The sequence below is a fragment of the Notolepis coatsorum genome (assembly GCF_963971535.1).
Source record: "Notolepis coatsorum genome assembly, chromosome: 5".
NCBI lineage: Eukaryota > Metazoa > Chordata > Actinopteri > Aulopiformes > Paralepididae > Notolepis > Notolepis coatsorum.
The window spans coordinates 126279868-126307721 of NC_140169.1; the positions used below are offsets into that span (position 1 = coordinate 126279868).

At 42.3% G+C, this 27854-nt stretch overlaps 1 protein-coding gene across 2 annotated transcripts in view; it reads left to right on the forward strand.

The window, feature by feature from the left end:
* Nucleotides 1-732: 732 nt before the first annotated feature.
* The window catches only part of rngtt (RNA guanylyltransferase and 5'-phosphatase), a 348813-nt gene continuing 321691 nt past the window's right edge, over nt 733-27854 (forward strand). The window contains exons 1-8 of one of the 2 annotated variants that reach the window (XM_084314923.1): nt 733-1192; nt 2399-2508; nt 2615-2718; nt 3378-3466; nt 10295-10370; nt 13049-13301; nt 15347-15456; nt 16227-16328. In XM_084314923.1, the coding sequence (XP_084171049.1) occupies nt 1129-1192; nt 2399-2508; nt 2615-2718; nt 3378-3466; nt 10295-10370; nt 13049-13301; nt 15347-15456; nt 16227-16328 (908 nt within the window). In that variant the 5' untranslated portion in view covers nt 733-1128. Of the gene's footprint in view, nt 1193-2191; nt 2238-2398; nt 2509-2614; nt 2719-3377; nt 3467-10294; nt 10371-13048; nt 13302-15346; nt 15457-16226; nt 16329-27854 lie in introns of those variants that run through there. The other variant, XM_084314924.1, reaches the window with a different exon arrangement.

Below are 27854 nucleotides of genomic sequence, written 5' to 3' on the forward strand. Positions count from 1 at the left end.
GTAGACACTTTGACAACGTATTGTTGTGTACTTGCAATAAGCAGTACATGCATTTATTCCACAAGGGTCGATTTTGCATTCCTGCTTCCTACCCAGACAGGTACACATCTGAATTAAGACTACTTTAGGCCATGGGGCTACCATTAGTGGATCTAGTATTTATCCTGTTCTCTGTTATTTATATATATTTGTAAACTTTTTTGTATTAATTCATTTCTATTATTCCCACTGTATTCATTATGAGAACTGGGAACAACATATGTACAACAAATAATAAAAATAAAAGAATAACCCTAACTGACCTTACTGTCATGCACATGTCCTAATATACTATAGCACTTTGATGAACATTGTTACTCAGCTGATAGAGTTGTGCCCTTCTTGTCATACAGAACTTAAATTGCGGATTGATTGAAAATGGTATTAACAGATTGCAGAATGGGTACAATACAGTACTCAATACACACAATTGTTATGGGGATGCGGATGCAGACGAGAAAGACTTTCGTCTTGTTTACATCAGGGTCCCCATTTTCAATTCATAGTGACATTTATGACATACACAACATAACATTTATGGCATATCGACATACAGGTATATGGTATGGGATAACAGGAAATAATAATGAAAAAAGGTAGCAAAAATCATCCTGAGGGGTGGACCTGGCTCCCGGCCTATACCCTGCATCCTCCTTGGGACGACGCACATTGTTTTGAATCTCTTGAGCAGCAAGGCACACTGGGTAGCTAGCTACAAGTTTACTAGCAGGACCAAGCTAATGTTGGTAGTTAGCTCGTTCGCTGAAAATGAACTAGTTAATCAGGACATAGAGAAGACAGACTAGATATATAACACCATCAATGGGATACGGGGGTGTCGTGAGTAATAACCCCTGTTTGGAGTAATTGTCTGTCTTTTAGTTTGGGTTTAATGGGGCTCAAACTTGCTGAATGATTATCCCCCAATTTTAGCGAAGGCCGCAAATCCGCGGTTCTCGGGTGTTGCGACAGCGGCGAACTAGTGACGTCGCCAGGCAAGCTGGCGTAGAAGGTTGCTAGTGCCCAGCCGAATAACGTTCCATTGGTTTTCGAATAACGTTGCACTGCAGAGAAGCCCCCCAGCACAGCATGTCACACACCGGGCCTCCCCCTCGGTGGCGTAATTGTCCTAGAAGAGGACAACCTGTAGCAGGTGAGACATCAACACCAGCTCGCTGGCTCATTTCACGTTAGCTAGCTCGCGTGCTAATGACCATATATAGCTAACACGTTAACAGTACAACGCAGCCAAACAGTATTACCATGTCTCGTTTATTATTCGCTGTAATGTATGTAATACATATATATCTAAGAAATGACTATCTACTTATGTGGAGGACCGTGGTCAAGGAACTGCGCTATTAACGTAACTGCACAGTTCCCCATTCAGCTAACTAGCTAGCAAGTAGCAACTTTGTTAGCCTTGTTGTCGTTGCACCATCACGTGTCAAAACAATCCTAACGTTAGCTATACTAGCTATACAGTGTAGTTCTGGAAAACAATGACAACGTCAGGTCAACTAAACACTTCACCAACAGTCAATCATATGTGACGATGGTCATTGTTTCCTCGCAAACAACCAGGCGGGTGCCCATGCATTTATTGTTAATTTAACTCCTTGCATGCAGGCTACGTGTTGTCGTTTTTTGTTTTTGTTTTTTTAATAAGGATCCTCAATGAATATTCAGATTTGACCCGGGCCATCCAGATAATTCTACGGGGGCATCAAGGACCATGTCAGCATGTTTTATTTAGTGCAGTTATGGAATATTATTAATACTATCATCAAGAGGTTAAATAACAATTGTGAACATTTAAAGGGTAAGTTCAGAATTTTGGACCCCAGCACTATTTCCTACTTACCAATGATGTTGTTGATTGGTAGAGTCCTTTCTCGGCACAAGTCATGCTGTCCTTCATACTAGATAAACACATCTCTGGCTAGTTAACAACTAACTCATGTAAAGTCAATGGGGCCACACTCCAATAACATGCCCTGAAATAAATGCTGACATCTACTCCAAACAGTGCACCCAACGTATGTTTCAGCAATTATTTCAGGGCTTGTACAGACTGGAGCATGGCCCCATTGACTTAGCATTCGTTTTGTGGCTAACTAGTCGGACCTGCGGTTATCCAGTATGAAGAACGGCATGCATTATGGTGAGAAAGGACTCTTCAATCAACAACATCATTGGTAAGTAGGGCTAGGGATCAAACATTCTGAACTTACCTTTTAACTATAATACATTTAACATTCTCACTAGTATATATTCTGTCTTCTCTCGTAAATCAATTAAAACCATGAGGACCTTGAATCACTGCACCAGACAGTTAATCTGTTTCCATTGTCTGTAGGTAAATTCCTGCCAATGAAAACTATGTTGGGTCCCAGATATGATGACAAAGTGCAAGAAGAGAATAGGTTTCATCCAAGCATGCTATCCAACTACTTAAAAAGTCTAAAGGTAAGCCATTTGATGGACATAAATGCTTTGCAATGTGCACGTCACCGATTGAGATGTTTAAGAGAGAAGGCCCCCATCATATGTTGATGTCTTTTGTCTTCCTTAGGTGAAAATGGGTTTGCTTGTCGATTTGACAAACACTACCCGCTTTTATGACCGCGGCGAGATTGAAAAAGAAGGCATCAAATATGTGAAACTCCAATGTAAAGGGTATGAAGGAATTCACAATTTCTTTTTTTTATCCACTTTTTCTCCCCATTTTCTACTTTTCTCCCATCCCAATTTCGTATATCCAATTCTTCCCTCCCCTGTCTTGAACGTTGCTAGACTATGCCTCCCACAGGTCGGTTGTAGTGAGGACAGAAGCCTTGCATCACGTGTCCCCTCCGGTACACGAGGAGGCAGCCTGTCGCATCTTTTCACCGCAGCAGCTCGAACTCTCAGTGGCGAGGAGTAACACGTGGGAGGCTCACGCTGCCCCCGTCACTTCCTGCTTCCGTCGCACCGGCGTCACCCAACCGACCTGTAGGAGTCGCTGTCCACAACGTCAAATCCCCACCCACCGGCTTTCCCACCCTCTAACACTTGCCAATTGTGTTAGTATGAACGACCGGCCAGCCGGTAGCAACGCCGAGAGCTGGGCTCGAACCCAGCGTCTCCTGCGTTAGAGGCGAGCGCCTTGCCCACTGCACCAATCAGCCGCCCAGGAATTCACTATTTCAAAAGTTCTTACCATATATCAATAATTTAATTTTTTCAATGTTAGTCTAATTGTAATTGTAATTACTTTCACTACTGAAATGTTGGGTAAAATGATGGCTTCAAAATGTATTTAATGTCACTGAATAATGCTTTTCCTGCCTGTTTAGCCACGGAGAATCTCCTTCAACAGAGACAACTGAAATGTTTATCAGGCTATGTGAACACTTCATGGAGAAGAATCCAACAGAATTAATAGGTAAGAAGAGCATAACAAGGTCTAGATTTTCTTTTGCAAGTCAACAACAAATTATTATTCCATGAATGCAGTGTGAAATTGATTGTCTATGTCATGGGTTCTCAAACTTTTTTTTACCACAACCCCATTTTACTCAGGATTTTTTTTGGCGACCCCACACTTAATGTATAGTGTAATTTCAATGTGGAATTAAGGAATATCAAAATAAAAGCACACGTTGTTGAACTTGATCATGCATATTTATTAGAACATTTTTACAGCACTATGTTATCAATACACATTTATAAAACAAGGCATATTTAGCCAAAATATGTTGCCAGAAGATAAAAAAAAATAGCTTGATGAGCAGTCTGCTCATCAAGGTCCATCTCAACAAGGTGCAGCAGAACAACGTAGAACACAAAGTGAGTGGGGCACAGTTTATTTGTCTGTTGTTCTCAACTGACCACCCAACATGGATATCCTGCGAGGTTGCTCTCGCACGGCTCTGTTCTTGTGGCGTATGGGAGCGTAGCGCTTTGCGCTGTGACGTACATTCCCGTTCCACGACGTTGGAGAGTAAGCTCCGTCCCCGGCCTTCAGGCTGGTGAGGACCGGGCGTTCTGTATATTCCTACATCTTCTCGGAGCCCTTTGGGCCATGACTGAGGAGCTAAACCATGCAGTGCACAACCTCGCTTGTGTCAATGTTGTATAATGAGTACTACCAGATATCAATGATCATAGAGAACAGAGTTCCAATGGCAGACATTCATAACCCTGCTGTGATGTAATTTAGTTTCTCCAGGAGTTTTTTTTAACTTCCCACTGTCACCTACCCACGACCCCACTTTGGGTCGCAACCCGTAGTTTGAGAACCGCTGGTCTATGTCTATAGTTTTACAAGGAAATCGACAAGTGATTAGAAAGCTATTACCACAATTCCACTTGAACCATAATAATTAGGGATGTGCATAATGGTTATTTTGAGAGCCGGCATCCGCTGTCATTAACCGGTTGAAGTCCGGTTAGCTTTTTATATATATATATATATTTTTTTTTTAAATAAATATTTTATGCCACGTGGTTCCAAGTGGTCTGCCATGTGCGCAATCTGCCCATTTCAGGGTTTCTGCTAGAACATTTTCAATATCTCGGACAAATGGGATACCTTTTGATCAAATATGATCTGTGTTTATTGAGATTATTGCAATAACTATACCCCCAATGCTTAATACTTATTGTCAATCCAAAAAGTCACAGTTACCATTTGTAATAATTAACGTTACAAATACCTCCACTCTGTCTGCACTGCAGCAGCTTTCTCCACTCATGGAACGGCAGATTTCTTGAGAAAAAAGTGTTTTGGTGCAGCCAGGATGTATGGAGTGTTTGGGTCCATGTAGCACAAGCTAGCCACAACTTAAGCATGTCCGTCCGTATTAACACTTTCTTCGCCAGGCTTATGTACATCATTAAACCATCCTCTGCCAGCTCTATTTGTCTATGGAGAAGTTCCCCTTCTTTGCAGGGCTATAACTTTTTAAATTGTATTGCTAAATTGACATTACTATGGCCCATTCAACGTCAATTATCTATCGTTCAGGACGTAGGAACGTTATACTTTTTCATTCACATATTCATACTAAAATACGGTCTAAAGTATAAATATGTTTTTATCGTTTTCTGCAGCATTCTGCAGAAAGTGATTTATAGCCCCAAATGCATTATATTGATGATCAAATACAGTTTGATAGCGATCCGCGCGAGATAGAATTTCAAATGGACGTGCTTCTAGAAGTTACTACTTATCATCTGATGTTGACCGGATGGGGGGGGGGGGGTCGTTTATAATTCCATGGCCAACGTTAGATGATTCATCTAGTGTGGGTGATATGATCATTAGAGCAGTTTGTATCGAACACGGTAAAAAAAAACGCTGAAACTCACCCCAGTCTCCTCGGGCCATTGGGCGATGAGCGTGGAGCAAAAATATTCCTATTATGGGATGTTGAAATATGCGATCCATCTCCAGGTTGTATAATAGTATATACGTCCAAATCATGTTGTTTATCGAGTTATTGGTAACGGATTGCTATCCATTGTGTCTAGCTCGAGTCCCGGGACCTATAGCGAGTGATCGGACCGAATTTGGATGAGCACCAGTTTCCGTTTCCGGTTTGGGCGATCCGCCGATCGGCCACCAGATGGTGCTCTTGAACCGTTGGAGAGTTGAGAGGGGATCAACAGTATATCTCAAGTCTCCGCGGGAGAAATATGATTACGATCACAGATTTGTGAAATATTGATCTCAATGACGTGTTACGGCGTCATTGGCAGAATTAGCATGGCGGGGAATGACGAGTTTAGGCGTCCTTGGCGATTAAAGTGTTAACAGTCAATGAATGCTACGTGAAGTAGGCAACATGTTGTTGGCACAGCTTGGAAATGTACAAAACACAAACCATTGTTTTTATCTTTTAGATGGTGCTAAGTTAGCTGTATTCCAACGCAACAAACGTTTAGTGGTAATGTTATTCCAGTCCATAGAATCCTTGTTTGGTTCTCTGGCTCTCACACACATCTCGTGCATCCAACTGCATCGCAAGGTAAAGAGACACGCTTCACAGGATTTCAGAGCAAGACTTTAGTTTGAACTCTATTTCTGTTTCAGTGGTAAAAACAAGCACTTTTCTTGGTAACCAAATAAGAGGGACATTATTTCACAGGACATTATCATGTGGACGGGAAACCAAAACTCAAGTTTTCAAAAATACAAAGAGTTTCTCTATTCCTCCCGGCTCCTCTCTCTCTGTGTGGTGGAGGTTGATGCTTGAGAACGTCTCTATTCCTCCCGGCTCCTATCTCTGTGTGGTGGAGGTTGATGCTTGAGAACGTCTCTCGGAGGGAGAGCTTCTCATTTAGCCTCAGCTGTTTCTTGGCACTGGCAGAAAGCATGAAATGATCTAGACCTGGCTCATTCGCTTATTACTATCTTGTGCTCAATTTACTTAACATTTAATTTTTTACCCATTTACCATATAAAATAAATACAAAATAATATAATAATAAAAAAATAAAAAAAAGCGAATTAACTAAGTAATTAAGGATATCCAGTTAATTCAAAATGACTGGTTAACCGGATATCCATACATATCCCTAATAATAACATACTAATTTAAGGCTTAATTAAACTATGTATTGTAACATACACTAGATGGAGCCAGAATGTTATATATTCTCCCTTGTTATCTATAGCTGCAGTGTTAATTTACTTAAAGGAACACACCAAAACCACAAATTCAGTCAGTTAGAGTTATTGGGGTAAAGATTTGGAACATGTGATGTCATTTTGATTACATATGCCAGTAAGTATGAAATTAAGCTCTGTGATGTATATATACTGTATATTCTATTCTATTTTTATTTTTTCTTCACTGTACTATAATTCTGTGACCTGTACCTGTATGTCTTCTACTACCTGTACCTCCCCTCCCCCATGCTGCTATGATGCCTGAATTTCCCCAAGGGGATCAATAAAGGAATATCTTATCTTATCTTGTATATATATCAAGGCCTTTGCATCTGTCATTCCAGGAACTGTCAATCAAACTCACTAAAATCTTGATCATTTTAAATGTTCATAATTTCCAGGGCTCCAGAGTAACATTTTCCACTAACTTTTAGGAGCACCTGACCAGCCCAAGCAATTCAATCTGTCCTTTGCATTTTGTGAATGGCGGTTCTTCTTTTCCTATGAGGTATGCGGCGATGACGTTCATTGTCATTACTGTCTCTTCTGCAGACCGATGGGCAGATGACTACTTCCAACAGGCTATTGGAAATGGTGCTGAATCTTTTGTTTTATGCCTCATGCTCTTATTTAGTTTTTCGAGTACTTTGTCTTTTTCGTCTTTAAAGTGTGTGGTCGAATCAGCAATACATGGCTTTTTTTTGTCTGCAATATCTCAGCCAGGTAAATTGTGTGAGCCATTCCTGTCAAGACGTTAGGCCTTTGCTTTTTCACGGGATCCCCTGTGCTGACTCCCTCATCTGAATTTTGGGACCACTGTGGCACAGGAGGGTCTAAAAAATAAATGAAATAAAAAAGGCGATGAGAGCGCACGCTGCTATGGTGACGAGAGTCATGCATTAGCTCCCCACTCTACTCGCTCTCTAATGGTGGTTCTCTCTCTCTTTCACTCACACACACACTCCAATTCTCTCTCTCTCCCAGTGATTAACAATTGTGAAATTATTAACATGATACACAATGATAAGAAAAATTATATACCGGTATATATATAAATATTCCTTTATTGATCCCCTTGAGGGAAATTCAGGTGTCATAGCAACATGGTGGGAGGGGAGATACAGGTATGAGCAGACAATAAATATAGGCAATACCATTTCTTTATATGAATATAATATATTAATAAAATTAAACAGACTTGTGTGCCTAGTTATACATTTTAGTTGCACATTCTCCAAAAATGGTAGCAAAATGTGATGGTCGCCGTCGGGTGCCCTGATTTCACTGGGCTGTATTTAATACTTCCTGGAATAGATGACATCACATGTAACCACATTAATTTGTACTAGGCCGTTTCTAGTTTGGGGATATGTGTGAAATTATGGCCATAATAAACGTATCGTAATCGTATATTATTTCTTTTTAATTATTATTTCTCTTTTAAGTTCCACTTTTGAACCTTTGTCTGGCTATCTTGATTTGCAGTCTTTTGTGTGCTGTAATCTTAAATCCACACAACATTTGCTATTTGCCTGCTCTTTCTGCTCCGTTAGTGAGTAAGAGGAGTGGACGTATGAAAGCATGACTTCAGAGAGTAGAAAATAACTGATCTACAGATCTAATGTAGTGTTCCTACAGATTGTATGAATAATAATAATAATGCATAAGCAGAAACACATTTACATACAGATATTCTTTTTTGTTTGTTTTTAAAGTACCGTAGATCCGTTTCGTTTTCCTACCCCCTAAAGTCATACATTCGTATATACACTTCTACACTGAATATTATTGCCAGGCAATAACTTAACCTGTAGATCAGAAACCTTGAATGTGGGACCAGCTGCTACCTAAGCCCAGACGAAAAGCAGGACTTCTCATGTTCTACATCTACAGTGTAGTCCGCCTGTGCAAATGCTCTTTTGTGGATTCAAGTTTTATTTTATTTGTCATATAAGGTACATGTACGTTACAATGAAATGCTTGGTTCTGTAGGTCCCCCGAGATTGTGCTTCATCAAAAGAATAAAGACCAAACACTATACAAAATATGCAATAATACAAAACTAGAATACAAAATGCAAAAATGAGGTAAATCTTTTAGTAATAAATAGATCAAATATGGTGTAGTGTTAAAGTGTCTAAACTGTGATTTCTTTGGTATGTTTCTGAGCATCCCGGCTGCTCCATGGACCATGTTGCATGTATGCAGTGAGGCAACGTGTTCCTGCTGGTATAATCCATGTTTAAATTCAGTATGTGCTATATAGACCTAAAGTTTGATTGATTCATCGATTGATGGTTTGATTGGTTGGTTGGTTGATTTTAATCGACTCCTATCTCAACTTGAACACAACCACAGTCCTGTATTATTGGCCACCGGAGGGGAAAGGGCGGCGTGGGGGGCGGTGGTGGGGCTTGCTCAAGAGCACTCCAGTAGTGCTTTTCATCACTTCCCTGCCTACACTTTACCGTCTGGCCTAGGGATTTAAGCTGGCAACTGCCAGTATTGAGCTTGCTTCTCTAACTATTAGGCTGCCACTGTCTTATTCTTTCCTCAAGGCTTTTTGGTCTCAAAGTGTTTGTTTGCTTATTTTCCCTCCAGCAGTCAGGTTGCGTGGTTGGAATGATGTTCTTGTTTCACCCAGTGGCATGCAGTGCCCCGGGGTGGCCGTGCGTAGACCACTAAGGAATCATAACTACTCAGGTTGCGTTTTTATGTGTAGGACAGCAGGGGGCTCTCTGATCCCTAGTTCCAGCCAGTTGAAACCTAGCCCGGAGACACTGTTGCATGCTGATTGTTGCTCTATGCAATGTTGTAAATGAAATAGTTTGAGCCTCAGGGCAGAATGTATGAATGTCATTTTAGCATGTCCTCTCTTTAGACACCCGGTGATTTATTCTTTGTTGTCGCTTTGGTGCACAAGTCCAAATTAGACGGCGGTGCTGGTAAATCTGATTCTCTCCATCCCTCCACAGGACTTGACTCCATCTCCATTAGTGTTGGTGATATGAGACAAATATGGTATCCTTCCCTTGCCTGGTGGCTGTAGGAGAAAGACAGAGATGATATTATTTACCACAGCTAGACTCGTGTCGTGCACCCGGTGAATAGTGTCTCTCTTGATATCGCAGGGTGGATTACCTTTTTAACATTACCTTTGTTCTCGCGGCTCAACTTTTTGCTTTCCCCTGGAATAGGAGAAGAAGAAATATGAATGAAATCCCTAAGCACCATGTTGTTGTGTCCGCCCCCAGTTAACACCTCCTCCACAGTGTTAGAGCCTCTAGGTGTCCACAGGCTGCTTTCAGACACTGATTTTGCTTATTTTGAAGGTAGCTAGGAGGACAACTGGTTCCACCCGTATCCAGGCTTAATTAATGCACAGTATGCAGTAGACATCAATGCCGTCCTCCGTGTATCTCAAAGGAGGAGCGATGCAATTGATTGTGCATTCAATAAGATGGCAGCAAAAATGACAGGGCCATTGGGAATTGCTTGCTTGCCCATTGTTCAAATTACAAACAGTGAGGCTATAGATTGGGGTTCTGTGACAGTTTTTGACATTTGTGTTGTCTGTATCCTTTTGTTCTCCCACAGGTGTTCACTGCACACATGGCTTCAACCGGACAGGCTTCCTCATATGCGCATACCTGGTGGAGAAGATGGACTGGAGGTAAGGCAACACCCCCCCCCCCCCCCCTCTGCTCAGGGACTGTTTTTCCGCAAGAGATGGTATATGTTCCTCAGGCCTGGTGTTTTTGTTTTGTTGCTGAATGAATACGTTTGCTGTCCCAGTTACTGTACATAGAAATGCCGTTTTGGCAGGAAAACGCATTGCCCTAGCGGGAACGCTGAAAACGTGTTTTCGTTTTGGATACTTTGGAAAAATAAGTGCTACAGTGGCTAAATAGCTCACAGAGGCATTTAAAGATGGCGGCTTGTTGATATTTTTTAGCAGGAAGTGTATTGGCACATTCAAGTTCTGATTGGTTGAAAATTGCCTTCATGTTTGCCACCTACTGCTTTGGCATTGTACTACATCACTGTGCTCAGGAGGCAAAACGAATGTCTAACTCGGCTGCCACTACGTTGCGACCGGGAAAGCGAAACTCAGCTTGAAAACTAAACGAAAACACCCTGTGTGTAACTCCAGCCTCCTCCCTTGCCCCATATTAGTGCATTCTAATGTGGACCACAACACCAGTTCCCCCGGCTTATTCCTGGCTGTATATATACGCTAAACTTTGCTTGCTTCATATCACAGCCGCGCAAGATGAACATGGACTGAAATCAACTTTAGATCACCCGGCATGTCATGTATTAATTATATTTAACAGAAGCATTTTGTATTGCCTAAAGATAAAATCCGGGGGACTTATTTGTCAAATGCTTACCCCCGAAGTTATTGAAACGGTCCAACTTCTCAAAATCTCAGCGGAGAGTCTGTTTTCTGGGGGCGTCGCCATGATGAATCGAATGTGCCTTGGAGTGAAAATAACACATTTGTACGTATGCCCAGAAAACAGACATTTTGAGTAGTTGGACCATTTCAACAACTTCGGGGGTAAGCGTTTGACAAATAAGTAGCTTAGATTGTATGTTCAGGTCAAATAAAATGATATGACATTAATGACATACTGTTGCTCTGGGACAGGGGTCAGGAACCTTTTTGACTGGGAGAGCCATAAAAGCCAAATATTTCTAAATATATTTCATTGAGAGCCATATAGTATTTTTAACGTATAATAAATTAAATATGTCTTACTTTTAATGCGACTTCTGGTGCTGCATGGTTTTGCTGATGGCCTTGTAATCTGGTTCATACGTGCTGAGGTTGAGCTTCATGCAGGCGTTGAGGCTTCCATCAGTTAAACATGAGCGTAGGTTGGTCTTAATGTTCCTCATATGCGAGAATGACTGCCCATATGCATATGTAGAGCCAAACATGGTCAATACGGCAATACTCACGCTGCATTGTGTGGTATGTCACAGGAAGCTCGTTCCAAGTTTTAAGAATCAGCTGGTCTTCAGGTTGAAGATTTTTAATTTCTGTCCACTTGTGTTCCCTCGCCAGCTCTGCTCGCTATATCTTCAGCTACAGATACTATTAGCTGTATTTTCAAAACTAATTTCTGTTTACTTTAAAATGACACAGTATTATTAAGAAATATCACAAGTATTAAAAAAAAAAAAACGTTTTTTTTTTTTTTTTTATTTTATTTCTGGGAGCCATATGCTGTCACCAGAAGAGCCATATATGGCTCGCGAGCCATAGGTTCCCGACCCCTGCTCTGGGAGATCTAAAGTTAATTTCGGTCTATGTTCATCTGCTTGGCTGTGATATGAAGCGAGCGAAGCGCAGCGGTTCGTATACAGCCCGAAACCAGCAAGAGTTCCCCTAGCCTTTTGTATCATTGCCCTATTCAGGAACCTAACCCCTCTCAGTCCTTTGAAAGGATTTGGGGCATGTTGCCGTGGAAGCAGCACTAGCCCTGCCGATGGCTTCTGTATGTGTGATGTCATGAAAAGTCACGCTGTCAGTCTGGATAATGTCACACTTCATAAAGAGCCTCCCTGGTTAGTGAAGACTGAACTGCACGCTAGACGCCAGCGGTGCTGAATAATTTACGGCAGCTGAGCAGAACGGGGATGAATGTGTCTCAAGGCGGAGAGGTGGAGGGAGGCTGGCGTGGAAGGTTAGCAGAATCTCTGAATTCTCTGGGAGCTCTAGAGTCTAGTGGACGTACAGGCAGGATGAGCACCCGCCACCCCCACCCTCCTGTTTCATAATTCCACTGTAGTCTGACAGCAGCTACAGCCCTGCTTGTGGTTCACAATGCCAGCAGCAGTGAGATTGTTATTATTATTATTTCCCCCCTTTTCAAATAAAAAATTAAATAATAAAAGTCAATAATTTATTGTAAGGGCAGGAACAATTAAGCGGCTAAGTAGATTCATTGTTGGGTGACTCACTGGTCTACAATGAAAATAGTCAGCATCAGTCTGTTGAGTTGTATGGGTGGTTTCATGTGTTAGGCATATATATGAGACATGTGAAGAATTGCTTTTGTTTTGACATCTTCTTTGAAAAATAAAAACGGATAAATTTTTTTATAAATAAAACATATATAATTCTTTGGGCCATGATTATGGTTATCTTTCGATTAAGCAGCGTTGAAATTAATCACAATTTCCCATTCTTAGTTTCTTGGTTAGTTGATGAAGGTCCTTCCTTATTGTTGCTTCAGTGATATTCCACATTTGCTGATAATTAATTATTAATGTAAACCATGCTGCATCGTGGTTAGAAATTCCAATCTCAACTCCATCCGCTTCCTCCTCATTGGTTAGCGTGGAGGCAGCAGTGGCTGCGTTCGGCCAGTCCCGAGCCCCGGGGATCTACAAGGGAGACTACCTCAAGGAGCTTTTCCGTCGCTATGGAGACGTGGAGGACACGCCCCCCGCCCCCACACTGCCGGAGTGGTGCTTCGACGACGACGACGATGGGGAGGCAGACGACGACGGCAACGTGATTGGCCAGGAGTCGGGTCCCAGTTCCTCTGGGTCGGCGCCTGGCAAGCGAAAGAAGGAGAGGCTAAAACTGGTAAGATGGGAATGGACTGTTAAGTGGAAAACAAGACTGTCCATTGGTCTTGCGCCACATGACACGAGACCACATGCAATGAGAGCAATGTTGTAGAACATATGGGGGAAATGCGGTCCCCCTTAACAAGTGTTGTATGCCTCTCGAGTCCAGTCATGTACGACGTGCCGCTAGAAATCGCATATATTTACACAAATCTTCCTCGTCCGTTAGAGGAGAGAGAGATGATTTTGGGGAGCCGCCTTCCCCTTTCTTTCAGTTACAGATTTCATAAGCCGTGGAGTGGTTTTAGTCAAATTGCATTGCTTCTCCTGCAGTCTGTCATAATGTTTGTGTGTAAAGATGTAAAGAACTTAGACAATTATCAAGCCATTTTGGAAGCCGGGGGAAACCAAGTGTGGTTGGAGAAGAAGGGTTGAGTGATGAAATGAAGTCTATAGAGATGGAATCTCTGTCTTAAGATGGAGGCTCCACATGGAATCCAGCCCTGATTGAAGTGGAAAGATCGTTCCACCGATACCGGGGAGCCGCGAGCAGCAGGGGGCGACCAGCTGACCTATCTTAAACTCTGCCCTCTCTTCCTGATCAACATCTCCTGTACCATGGCATTTACGCAATTCAGACTAAAATTATGCAGGCAAGAAAGTTCCCCTGAGACTACACAAAAAAAAGATTTGTATTTAAACAGGAGGTAGAGAGGTCGTCTTGTAATTCGAAGGTTCCCTGTTGGGCTTCTCCCTGAAGCATGTAGAAGTGTCCTTGAGCAAGACACTTAATCCCTAACTTCTCCAGATGAGCAGGTTGACAACTTGCATGGTTGCCTCCGCCGTCTGTGTGTGAGTGAGTGAGTAAGTGGGTGAATGTGAGGAATAAATTGTAAAACACTTTGGATAAAAGAGCTATATAAATGCAGTCCATTTACCATCCTTATTGATATTGGTAAATATCGGTTATCAGCCATAACAGAACATGTATTATCGGTTATCCACCAAAATGTTCATATTGGTGCATCCCTAGTTTTTAGGTTCTCTGAAGGAGCACCTCTATAATCACTGTGCTCTGGCTTCGTTGGTGCACCATTTCAAGCACGTAAACGAGCATACTTGTTAATTTGATGCAAACAGATACTGGAAGCCAGTGGAGGGAACGGAGGACTGCTGTGAAATCAGAGAATTTGGGAAGGCTGAAGACGAGGCAGGTTGCAGCATACATATTCATATTAAGTATACATATTCAAAATAAATACATAAATAAAGAGCAGTAGTAGTTATAGTATACAGTACTTAATTCTAAAAGCAGTGTTTACAAAGTGTTTTACACCAAGATGGAACAATTAGGAATAATAGTAAAATGCATAAGAAAGGTTAAGAAATGGAAACAAAAAAGAGGTTTAAAAAGGAAGTTGTTTTGTGTCGTCAGGAGATAATTAGGGCTTTAAAACTGAGCTGCGTCTTCAATGAGGAAAGGTGAGATTTGACAGATTATCATCTTGTTGTCGTGGGAAGCCCAAAAGAAAATCCTACCGTAATCGTAATTGAAACTCGCCCAGAGATGAGGAAAAAGAACCCTAAGCACCTCTTGTAGCAAAATTGTGTTCTTGGGTATATTGCAGTTGCAGTATGTTTTAGTATTAATCGAAGATCATAAAAAGCACACTAATTACCTTAAATCTAGGTATTTTCTGGCCAAGATAATCACTCCGTGAAATCTTAGGCACATGCCTATTTCGAAGCGGAGGTTTTGATTTCAGAACGGAATGTGATTTTAGTAGTCGAGACATAGGAGTGGAGGTGCTGAAAGAGAAAGGAGGTGCTGAAAGAAACACGTTTTCTTGCATCCATTTTCTCAAGGCAGACTGAGGCCTAGCTCTCCCCGCCTCCAAGGTTTTACACTGCCGCCGAGCGCCGGCTCAGAGACCTTTCAGAGGCCTGTTTTGGGGAGACATGCTTTTGTGTGGGAGGCGTTTGTGTGGGAGGGTGTGAATGTGTTCTCTCCCTTCAAACCGGCCAAGTACCAACCTGTTGTTTATTAACTTTTTCTCTCAGGGTGCAGTTTTCCTGGAAGGAGTCACAGTGAAAGGTATCACACAGATCACCACACAGCCCAAACTGGGATCGGTTCAAACCAAGTGTCACGAGTTGGCAGAGTGGGAAAGGTAAGGAGTCTCTCTCTCTCTGTCTCTCTCTCTCTGTCTCTCTGTCTGCGTGGGTGGGTGCGTGTGTTGCCAGTGATTCATATAGTGTTGTATGGATTCACTCCTATTTTTTCCCCTTTTTTTTGGAGGACACTTTTAAGATTAAATAGATTTTCTTTTGCTTCTGCAGAGAGCTATGCTGCATGAGCTTCAGAATCACCTTTATTCGCCAAATGCATCATAATGGACACAGGAATTTGTCTTGACAATATCAGCACGACATGGAATACCTCTCGCAGTACCATAAGAAAACACAACAAAACAAACACACATACATATAGGCCACGTATTTGTTTTTAACCATGAAAAGGTCAAATATCCCGTCTGCTGCTAAAAATACTTGCCCAAAGTGCACTTGCATTGTCATGTAAAAGTATCTAAAAACACAACGCCATTGATAGTCAAAGTAATAAATACAATTAATTACAGAAATTAAAAACATAATAAAATGTCTGGTCAGTAAAAAAAAAGAGAAAAAAAAAAGTCAGAATAAAAATAAAGTGAGAGAGATCGCTGTTGGCGGGGAAAAACTGCATAGAATCACCTTTATTGCCCCTTGTCATAGGAAAGGGAGCAGTACAATAAATTCCAGTCCCCGCTGTTTTTACTGTGCTATTGTTTATTACAGTGTTTATTGTGTGTCACTGGTCTGAAATGACTGTAAACCCACGTCATACTGTATGTAAGATTTATTTTGTCGATTCAAACGGAGCGCGTGCCTGTGGTTCTAGGAGCGGCTTTCCCGGAGCGCAGCCTGTCTCCATGGATCGGCGGAACCTTCGGCTTTTGGAACACAACCCATACAAGGTCAGCTGGAAGGCTGACGGAACACGGTGCGTCCATCGTCCCAGTGTCTGTTCTTACACATACAAACTACCTATTGTTTTGGCTCTTTTCCCACGATGCAATTCAATTTCAATCCAATTTAGTCGCTATACCAATTCCCGCTTGTGACAGTCTCCTGGTCGTTGCGCTACATTTACATTTAGCTGACGCTTTTATCCAAAGCCACTTACAAATTGTGAACAACAGGTCAGCAAGAGGGGTACATCTCTGGCAGCTAAGGGTCAGTGGCATTGTTCGTCAAATAGTATCAAGCTTGATACTCCAAGTGCATAGTAGTATAGACATATTGGCATGAAAGTATTTCATAAAAGTAAAAAGACAGTACTTGCATATCTTTTTTTATTATTACAGATATTGTTTGAAGAGGTATGTTATTAGTCGACGGCAGACTCTTGTCAGTCTGGATAGGATGTAGACTACCACATGTCTCGTGCGATACAATCTAAAATAAAATCTGAAAAAGGTGCGTCATCTTATTATACATTCATGACCGATCGTGCTAACAAGTCTTCCCCCCAGCAAGCCTCCATCTCTCTGTATCTCCCTCTCCTCACACACACTGCCTGCAGTGACGGGTGCATAAAAATAAAAATAAAACCACATACACAGCGATAGCTGCCCGGAGAGATGGAGAGGCACAGCGATCGGCTCGGACGAAGTGGCTCAAAAGTCGGGGCAAGTTAACAAACAACAGAGGAGGCGTTATGATGCCAATTTTAAGGTCATGGTGGTCCACAAAGCAGAGTTATCAAACAATCGTAGAGCAGCCAAGAAATATGTATTGATCGAAGATGGTGAGCCCAAAAAGACCGCCTTATAAATACATCAGAGATGTTCACCAAAAGATAACAGCCTATTGTTTTATTCAATGTGTTTTTTTAATAAAAGATTATTTTACCAAAAGATGATGAAAAATAACAACACAGATTGAATAAAACAGTGTTTTATTATCATTATTATTTTTTAATACAATTATTTTCTTCATAAAAACATGATTTGATCTTCAAAAAAGTATTTTTCCAAAAATAAGTCTTGGAAAAAGAGGGGTCGTCTTATATTCGAAAGTTTCGGAACCAATACGGTATGCACCACAGTATCCTAGCTGCTGTTGTTTTGACGGCAGTGCTTCAATTTCCAGAGCTGTTAAGTCAAGATGGTGAGGTGAATACTAACATTGTTTTCCTCGTCTCCCTCTTGGTTTTTAATCACCTTCAATTGGCTCAGTGAGCTGAACCACAGTGATGGGACTGGAAGGGTGTGGAAGGTATAATATTGTAGAGGTGTATAGGTCTGGGTTTAACTGATGCAGCCAGAGGCTTGTTCTCCCATCATTTTCCCCCGACTGGATGAGATGTATGACGGGGCATCTTCATTGCCCTCACTTTTCTCTGTGAAGCGGTTAGGTTTCCCTCCCTGTGTCTCCCCATGTGTCCCATAGGGTAAGGAAGTTTAGTATTCCGGTAGCCTCTTCTCGACCGGTGGAAATCATGTTGCTGTGCTGGTGAATATTTCATGAATGCAGTCGATTTCAGAATTTTACATATCTCAGTGCTTTCATTTCCTGTACGAGTGAGACTAGCAGAGTGCAGACATGGCACCTGGCCAAGGTGGTTCTAATCGACTGCCGTTGGTTAGTTCACCGATGCCAATCTCGGGGGTTGTGAGAAGTTTCTAAAACTTTGGATTAAAACTTTGCTACTGGCATGAGTCCTAGGCCATTATTAAATAATTCCCTCCATCAATTCACAGAGATGATGATAAAATGAGCCGATATTTCTGTTATTTTACAACAGTAGCAGACGCATCTGGCCGGCTGTGCCTTAAGTATGTCTGTTGGATATTTCCTGAGCTGAGATGGACTTTTAGTTGAGGCCCTTTGGAATACATATGAGTAAGGATGGCTTGCAGTCTATATTCAGGCCCTCGGGACACTTAACAGTATGTTACAGATGTCTGTGTTTCAACTGCTGTCGCTCACTGGAGTTATTTAGACCAGCCACAACGATCAGTTATCTAACTGAGGGAGGCTAATTCATTAGTATTTAGATTCGAGGTGGGACGATATGAGTAACTCACGATGTGACAGTGGCTCGGGAGGTAGAGCAGTCGTCTGGCAATCCGGAGGTTCCCGGTTCGATTCCCGCTCCTCCTGGGCAGTGTGTCGATGTGTCCTTGAGCAAGACACTTAACCCCTAATTGCTCCCGATGAGCAGGTTGGCACCTTGCATGGTTGCCTCCGCCGTCTGTGTGTGAATGTGTGAGTGAATGGGTACAAATGTGAGCAACAAATTGTAAAGCGCTTTGGTTAAAAGCGCTATATAAAAAAGCAGCCATTTACCATTTTACAATGCGATACTGATATTTGGCCCTCCATAACGCTAATATCACAATACACAATATATCGATTATATTTTAAGAAATGTTATCTACGATACATCACGTTATCGGTGTAACTGAAGAAGAAATAATACCCGTAAATAGCAGGATTTATGTTATTTATTCACAGAACTGACATGAAAGCTTATTTGATTATTTAGTGTGCATCACAAACTGGCTAATTGTACATGAAACAACATACAACAAATGACATAGTGCCTCTTTAACACTTTGAGTGCCAGGGACGAGAAATCTCGTTATTTAATCGTTATTGCTTTTATTAGCGATATCCATTCATTTTTCATCAATCTAGCCTCACGTTATCATTGGGACTGTCTATGAGCTCGAACAGGGAAAATACCGCCCCTATCGTCTCCCGGATGGTAATGCACCCATTGGATTGGACTCAATGAAAATGCATGATAAAAAAAAACTCCGGATTCCACATTTTACTTCTCAGGCATGTAACCGGAGACGATCGGATTCATTGTGGACCCTCAGAGCAGCGTGGATTATCTGTTTCTAGTACCTAACGTTGGATCAATAAACGCAATCGATATTTGGAATGGCGATCAGGAATTGGAATAATCTTTTTGCAGAACATCTGATGTGAGGTAAGGAATCTATGTTACCAGTCTTGGGGTAATCAGATGTTTTTTTCACATATTTCGCAACGTGTCCCATATGTGTGTATGTGCGTGTATGACGTTAGCGCCGCTGACTAGGTCATAGATAATCCATTTTTCAGCCCGCTTCTCTAGCGTACATAAGTACACATATACTATCGACAATCTAGCGTTTGAAAACGATTCATAAATCAGCCGGAAAATGACAACGTGTTGTCGTGTGTATTCCAGTAAAGAGCTATTATCACGGAATCTTTTTTTTTTTCTTCTAGTAATTTCCAAAAACGTTTTTCAAAACTGTATGAAAGGGAAATGTACTGATGAAGAAACGATCCGTTTCATACATGTTGACTGCAAGCAAGTCATTGATAAGCGACGGGCGTATTAGACACATAGCCATAATATAGAATATAGAAATAGCAGGCGGTCAGATGGCGTAGCGGAGATTGCGCTCGTCACCAACGCCGGAGACACTGGATTCGCCTGTTCGAATCCAGCTCCCGGCGTTGTCACCAGCTTGGCTGGCCGTTCACACTAATACAATTGGCAGTATTAGAGGGTGGGAAAGCTGGAGGGGTGGGTCCGGGTCGTTGTAAACAGCGACTCCTACAGTTCGGTCGGGGCGCCTGCTCAGCGCGGACAGGATCTAAGGGGGGTAGTGTGATCCTTCCACACGTTACACCCTCTCAGTGAGAGTCCGCGCTGCCAGGTGAAAAGAAGCGGTTGATTGGCTAGACGTGTGTCGGAGGAAGCACGTGATAGCCTCCACTCTCCCAGACCGACTGTGGGGGGTAAGTGCGCAGCGACCAGGAAGGGGATTGGGAATTGGCATAACGACTAACATTGGGATGGGAGAAAATCGGAGGAAAAAGGAGGGAAAAAAGATTTAAAAAAAAATATATATATATATATATATATATATATATATATATATATATATATATATATATATAGAAATAGCTCCGCGAAAATCATGAAATATCGGAAAATCAGTCCAAAAAGGCTGGCATTCAAGCGATAAATAGTGCGCCCCCTGCTGGCACTCAATGTGTTAACACACTGACCACAACTTGATTATTATTAACTATTAATTATGTCCCCAAAGGAAAACTGTTACCATCTGGGCGGCTACGTGGCGTAGTGGGCAAGGCGCTCGCCACAAATGCGGAGACGCTGGGCTCGCCTGTTCGAGCCCAGCGCTCCACATTGCTTTCAGTTTAGCTGGTCGTTCATACTAATACACATTGGCCGTATTAGGGGGTGGGAAACTGATGGGTGGGGATCGGGCGTTGTGGACAGCGACTCCTACAGGTCGGTTGGTGCGCCTGCGCAGTAGAATCAGGAAGTGTCGGGGGCAGCGTGAGCCTCCCACGCGTTACTCCTCGCCACTGAGAGATCGAGCTGCCCATGTGAAAAGATGCGACTGCTGTTACCTCAAGTACCGGAGGGGACTTGTGCTATGTATGACTTAGTCCACATTGCAGCCGGCTTGTGGGAGGCAAGAAACAGCGTTTGTGACAGGGGAGGGTTGAATTGGATGATACGAAATTGGGATGGGAGAAAAATATAGAAAATGGGAGAAAAAAGTGGATACAAAAAAAGGAAAACTGTTACCATCTGCAATAAAAATATATATACATCGGCTCCGACCAGGGGGCTCCTTGTTGGGAGAGGTTCACGGTGGCTCTGCCAGGGGGCTCCTTGTTGGGAGAGGTTCACGGTGGCTCCGCCAGGGGGCTCCTTGTTGGGAGAGGTTCACGGTGGCTCCGCCAGGGGGCTCCTTGTTGGGAGAGGTTCTCGGTGGCTCCGCCAGGGGGCTCCTTGGGCCGTGCCAGGACCGGCCACACCTGCGGCGGAGCTCTGATGACATTTTCACGTTCTGAGTATAAATGTAACTTTTAGGGCTTTCCCCGGGATTTTCAACTAGGGGGTGGTCTGGAGGGGTGCTGCCGTATATATAACAATATAAACAATACAACAACATAAATAATAAAGAAAGCCATTTGCTGTAATTTTCTGCAACTTAAAAACATAATTTCAATAAAATAGCAAACACAAGGTTAAATCCAAATAAATAATTTATTTAAGTATAGTGTATAAGGTTGCACAATAGTTGTAACAAAAACACATGCATTCATGTGCGCACACACACACACAGAGGCACAATCACGTATTAGACAATGATGCGTCTGTTACATTAAAAAAAAAAAAAAAAATAAATTTAAACACAATGATGGTGCTGGCGTGTTGTCATAGTGGTGCTGCGCTCCTATACCTTTGTTTAGGGAAAGCCTTGGGTATGCCAACCATTTGCCAGATTGAAAAGAGCTAAAACCAGAACTCTGTATACCAGGTCTTAGTAATGGAAGGTTTTTGGCAGATCACTTGCCTTTAATTCCAAGGAATCTGATGGCTTGAGGTTGATATTGCAGAACTCTTAATTAAATAGCAGTAAGAAGGGTTCCCACAAAAGAGAAGATTTCTTTCATCTGCCCCCCCCCCCTTTTAAATACATGCCGTCCATGAACTAAATAAATGTCTATTTATGACTGACGAAGCCTGGTCTCCCTGTAGTGTATGACTGATTTGCTATGTTAAATTATTTAAATTTATGACCATTCTCTGCTCCAGCTTGAAGTATGCTCATTTTTGCCATAATTTGGATTCGTTGTGTTCTCTCCATTTGGGAAGTTACTGACAGCCTATGTGTGAATTTATTATAGAACATTGGTTACCAACATTGTTTCCTGTATTGTTTGTTATCATGATGCGTTTTGTGGGTTCATGATTAGTTTTGCCAACTCTTCCATAATATTTTCATTCAAACTGTATTTGGTGAAAGATTCCCGTGTTTATGGACTAGAGGAGAATATCTATTACTATCCGAGCAAACGCTATAACATGAATTATGTGTAACATTAAACATATTTCTAACTAGATTCGTTTTTCTCATGATGATGAAATGTAGCTTGTGTAGCTTAAATGTAGGGAAATTTGATTTTATTTTATTTTATTACGGATCCCCATTAGCTGGTGCCATGGCAACCAGCTAGTCTTCCTGGGGTCCACACAAAAAAACATACAAAAACAATGATTGCAAAACAGAATTATTAAAAGCCAGTACTCAACATACAATACACAATGAAACTAACAATTAAGATGGCTAAAATTACATGCAAGCAAAGAAACAGAAAACAAAAAAACAAAACAAAACAAAATACAAAATACAGTGTTAAATACAATTTAAGATTGTTTTTAAAATTGAATATTTTTAAGAATTGCTTTTAGAATGCTCATCAATGTTACTAAAACATCAATTTCACCATACCTTTCAAAAAACACACAAAGTAATCAGAAGAAGTTTTGGATAACATGGCTGCAGCTACACTCATGCATGACATATATTAATTTCCTTCCGGAATATGGCTCCTTTGAGTTTCTTTTTGAAACTGTCCTTGTTTTCCGTCCGTATAATATGTAATGGGATCCTATTCCAGTATGTTATGGCTCTATACATTGCAGTTTTCTTTAGAGCGTTGGTTCTAGGCAGAGGTAGGGTGAAGCGACTACTTGAAGCATGTCTGGTATTATGGTCATGTCTATCATTGGTGGATAAAAGCATAGAATACAATTGAGTGGGTTTACCCAAGGTACAAATGTTCTTTAAAAACCTAATCAAACTGCATGCTAGTCTCTCCTACACCCTCATCCACGACAGTCTAGCATGCATTCCCTCCACACTATTCCTTATAGAGCAGTGAAGAGTGAGTCGGGCAGCTCTATTTTGAGTGAGCTGGAGTTTACTAAGCTCTTGCTCTGACGCGCTAGACCAAATTGCTGGGCAGTAGTCAAGATGGGACAAGACTAAAGATTGTACTACCATTTTAATTGTTGTATTGGAGTGAAGCACATGTGCTCTGCTCCTTTTCACCCGGCCACGAACTGTCAAGTGGCGCGCTTTGTACAGACGCTAAAACTCTCATTGAAAGCGTCCCGAGGAGCAACGACAGTGCAGCACAGACTGGATTAGTTTCTGCTCAGCTACAGAAATGCTCCCCACGCCACGACTAATGAGTCTCCTGCGGTGCTTTTCCTTCGCCGCCAACTCCGCTCCCGCCTTGACCTCCTCAAACCCAGTGTGGCGGTGGTGGTGGATCAGGCTCAGACAGTCCAGCAGGGTCGCAGAGCCCAGTTTGCCAGAGACAAGGACTTTGCATCGGGAGACCCGGTGCTGGTCCGTGATTATAGACGGGGGAGGATAAGTGGATGCCAGGGGTGGTGGTCTCCCAGGAGGGGCCAGTGTCCTACACAGTCGGGGTCGGCTCGCGGCATTGGAAACGCCACACAGAACAGATGCGGGCCTGTGACCCGATGCTACTCACATCAGGGGAGCCAATACCACCAGCCCCATTGGCTCAAACTGCGACAGTCCTTATGCCAGATCCAGTGACCGTTTCCCCAGCGGGCGGACAAGAGTCCTCCCTAACCGGTCCCTCAGTCACGCACACTGAGGCAGCTGACTCGGAGCCAACCAGAACATCCACAGAGACTAGTAGGAGGTACCCGGTGAGGGTAACTAGGCCCCCTGATCGCCTCACATTGTGAGCGGGACGTTCTGACAGACTCAGTTGGGCTATGGGGGTGGGGGTTATTGCACTATTGTATTTTGGTGTTATATTATGAGGGGTCATTCCGGGGCACTTTATCACTGTATTAGGTACCGGGTTTGGAAGTGGGGACAGCAATACAATTAAGTGGGGAGGAGTGTGATGTATGTGGCTGTGGGTGTTTGACTACCTCACCATTCCTACTCCTGCCCTCTAGGGGGAGGGCGAGCACTTCTTAAGGTGACAGCTCAGGCCGCTTTGGGTGTTGTTGTTATGGCAATAAAGCTAGCTACAGCCATGGTCTGTGGTACCTGTGAACAGCGTATTCCGTGTGATTAATATGCTACCATTGTCCGGGATCACATATATAATACATACCATACCTGAATCTCTGACAACAGCAACCTGCTAGCTTAATCTTTGGCAGCGTGTTTTTGGCTCTATTTCTGGATATAACATCATTTTCAACAGAGACATAATCTTCTCTGCTGTGATTTGTTAATACCTCAGTGTCATAAGAGCATGAGAAGAAGTTGAGCTCAGTGTTGCACCCTGGCCTAGGGGAAACATGAACATGTAACTCCTGCAACAAGGGCTGAAGCCCTTTACAAACGGTTCCCACAAAGATATACTGACTGACTGGTTGGTTGGAAGGGAAGAGTGACGAGGAGAGCCCACAGGAGTTAGGGGAATCCAGCCTTTAAGCCACAGGTCTGGAGGCTGAAACCAATCAGCTCCCTGGAAACCTATACACTCACACAGTCTAATTATTCCCTCAACCAATCAACCGATGGGCCTGCGGCCCCATCACACAGAGCCACCACCACAAGGGGCTCACCAGGGGGAGAGAGAGAGGGAGAGGGAGGGAGAGAGGGAGAGAGAGGGGGAGAGAGAGCGCTCAGGGCCGTAACACTCGGTTTGAGCTGCGCTCGTCCGTGACACCTGTCGCCCCACATGCTGCCTGTCAGAGTGCTGCGTGTCGGATACGTATCTGTAGGTTCGCAGACTTCTATTGAAAATGACTGACTCCCTGTTTTCATTGTGGCCCATAGTCTGAACACCCTATTATGGTGCTTCTCCATCGACAGGCACTGTACAGGACAGCAAGCATTTGTATCCTACCTGTGTGCCGTGTTGTCTGTTACGCTTCTCTGTTACACAAGCGGGTCGGGAAGGTAGGAGGAGTCGCAGAGTAAAGTGTCATCGGGGACCTGCGGTACGCCTGGCTTATGGGATTCTGATCAACAGGCAAACTAGGCGTTGCAGATCAACTATGAATTAAGATCCAGCAATTCCCTAATCCTATTTCTTGCCTAAAATGTTGTCGGAAACATATTTTAGTGGACCTTATACTCTTGAGGTGTAATTTAATGTTCACTATTGCCCAGCTGGCCACCATCATCCAGGAAATGCTCATGTGAAACTTGTATTATAAGTTGATACGTCTAGTGATCTGTGCGCAAAAAACTAATTTATTTCAACAAATCTCCTAGTTAGAACATCATGAAGTACTTGAGTAGTGCTTGAGCAATTTCTTAACCCTTTCTCTGCCACGCTTATATCCATCCTTATACCGTCCTCTGCCAGCTCTATTTGTCTATGGAGATGTTCCCCTTCTTTGCAGGGCTATAACTTTTTAAATTGTATTGCTAAATTGACATTAATATGGCCCATTCAACATCAAGTATCTATCGTTTAGGATGTAGCAACGTTCTACTTTTTCATTCACACATTCATACTAAAATATGGTCTAAAGTATAAATATGTTTTTATCGTTTTCTGCAGCATTCCATAGAACGTGAGTTATAGCCACAAATACATATAGATCATCAAATGTAGTTTGATACCGATTGACGTCAGATAAAAAATGTCAATTGTACAAGGTCCTACACATCATGCCTCATCTGCTGGTGACCGGAGGGGGGGGGTTATAAGTCCGTGGCCGACGTTAAATCATTTTTTTAGTATGGGTGATATGTTGATCGGAGCAGTGTGTATGTTTAATAATGATCAAACACGCTGAAACTCACCGCAGCTTCCTCGTAGCGTTGGGTGATCAGCATGGAGCAGAAAGATCGCTATTATGGGATGTTGTTATATGCGATCCATTTCCAGGTTGTGTAATACTATATACGTCCAAATCATGTTGTTTATCGAGTTATTGGCAACGGATCGCTATCCAGTGTATCAAGCTGGAGTCCCGCTAGCGATAGCGACCGGACGAAATATGGGTGAGCACCACTTCTATAAGGAGAATATAAATTTTGATTTGTTTTGCATCTTTGCCGGTGAATAACACCGAAAACATTGAGGTTCTTTTGATTACGCTCACTGAGCTCATTCAGCACCTTCTTGAGATCAAGTGTACAAAAAATCTAAGCAAATGAATAAGGGGAAGATGATTAAACAGAAGGTTTGTAGATACAGTAATAAATTATCAATTTTAATTATAAATTTATATTTGACCTTGAACTTGACCTTATTATGGCCAAATCATACATCTATGGATAGGGAAAAAGGGCCCTCTTGAGGACGATTTGCGACACGCCACTTTGCAGACCTCTAGCGGCTAATACAATATACCGTACTTTTCGGACTATAAGCCGCGGCTTTTTTCCCCATTTTTCGACCCTGCAGCTTATATAACGGTGCGGCTTATATGTGGACCAAACCCGAAAATGTAAAAATCTAAATATTGCTTTTTTTAGTACTAAATGGTAACACTTGTTATGCAAATATGCAACTTGTTTGTTGAAATGTTAATAAATGGGAGCTTCGAACAAACCCTTACATATGGTAATTAAACATTAAAACACCTGCGGCTTATAGTCCAGTGCGGCTTATATATGTACACATCATTCAATTTAGCGGCTTATAGTCGGGTGCGGCTTATAGTGCGAAAAGTACCGTAAATCCTCAAATATAAGACGGGTCTTCTATTTACCTCAGCTGCAAAGAGCACCAGGCCTTTTTTAGAGAGAGGCTTATATAAGAGGCAGGCCTTAATTTCTAAAAATGACACTCATGGACATAACCCCTTCATTTTCAGACTTTTATTGCATTATTATTATTATTATTATTATTATTATTATTATTATTATTATTATTATTATTATTATTATTATTATTATTATTATTATTATTTATTATTATTATTTATATTTTTTAATACGTACATTGTCTGTCTACATTTATTTAGACTAGCATTGGTATTTAAATATTGAGTGCAGTTGAGTAATTGTGGGATTAACGTAATTCACACACTGAAGTTGTGGGGTCCGGGGACGGTTTAGCGTGTGGTACCTTCTCGACTTCCTCAGTTGAATCGAGTTGTTTACATGCAGTAGCTTTAGCTACTAACGTTATCATAGCATCATGGTCTGTAATGTGTCACTGTCAACTGGACAACGCCAGCCTCGTCTGCCAATGCCATATAGATAGCGAACGTTAACGTTTGCAAACGAAGTCAACGTCATCCAGCTGACACCACAGATCTACCATATTATGACAACGTTAGCTAGCAGCTAGCGCTAAAGCTAACCAGAGGGAAACGTTAATGTACGGTAGTCAGTGTAGCGGGAGGCAGCACTTGATTTCCATTGGCAAGAGTTTATCTCATTCTATATCACGGCACGAAAAATAAAAAAAATACTTCTTTTTGCGACCTTATATTAGAGCCCGGCCTGTGTTTGTCTAAATGCATCAACCCCCCCCCCCCCCCATTATCGGAGGTCCCTCCTCTATTTGAGGATTTACGGTATATATAGAATTAAAGCCCTATTTGTTGCCTGTCGATTGCCGTTTCAGGCGACAAAATCCGTTCAGCGGTTCTCGAGTTACATGCCAATATGTATGTGAGGCGTGCGCCAAAGTACACGGCAGAGTACAAAGTACACAGGGCTCT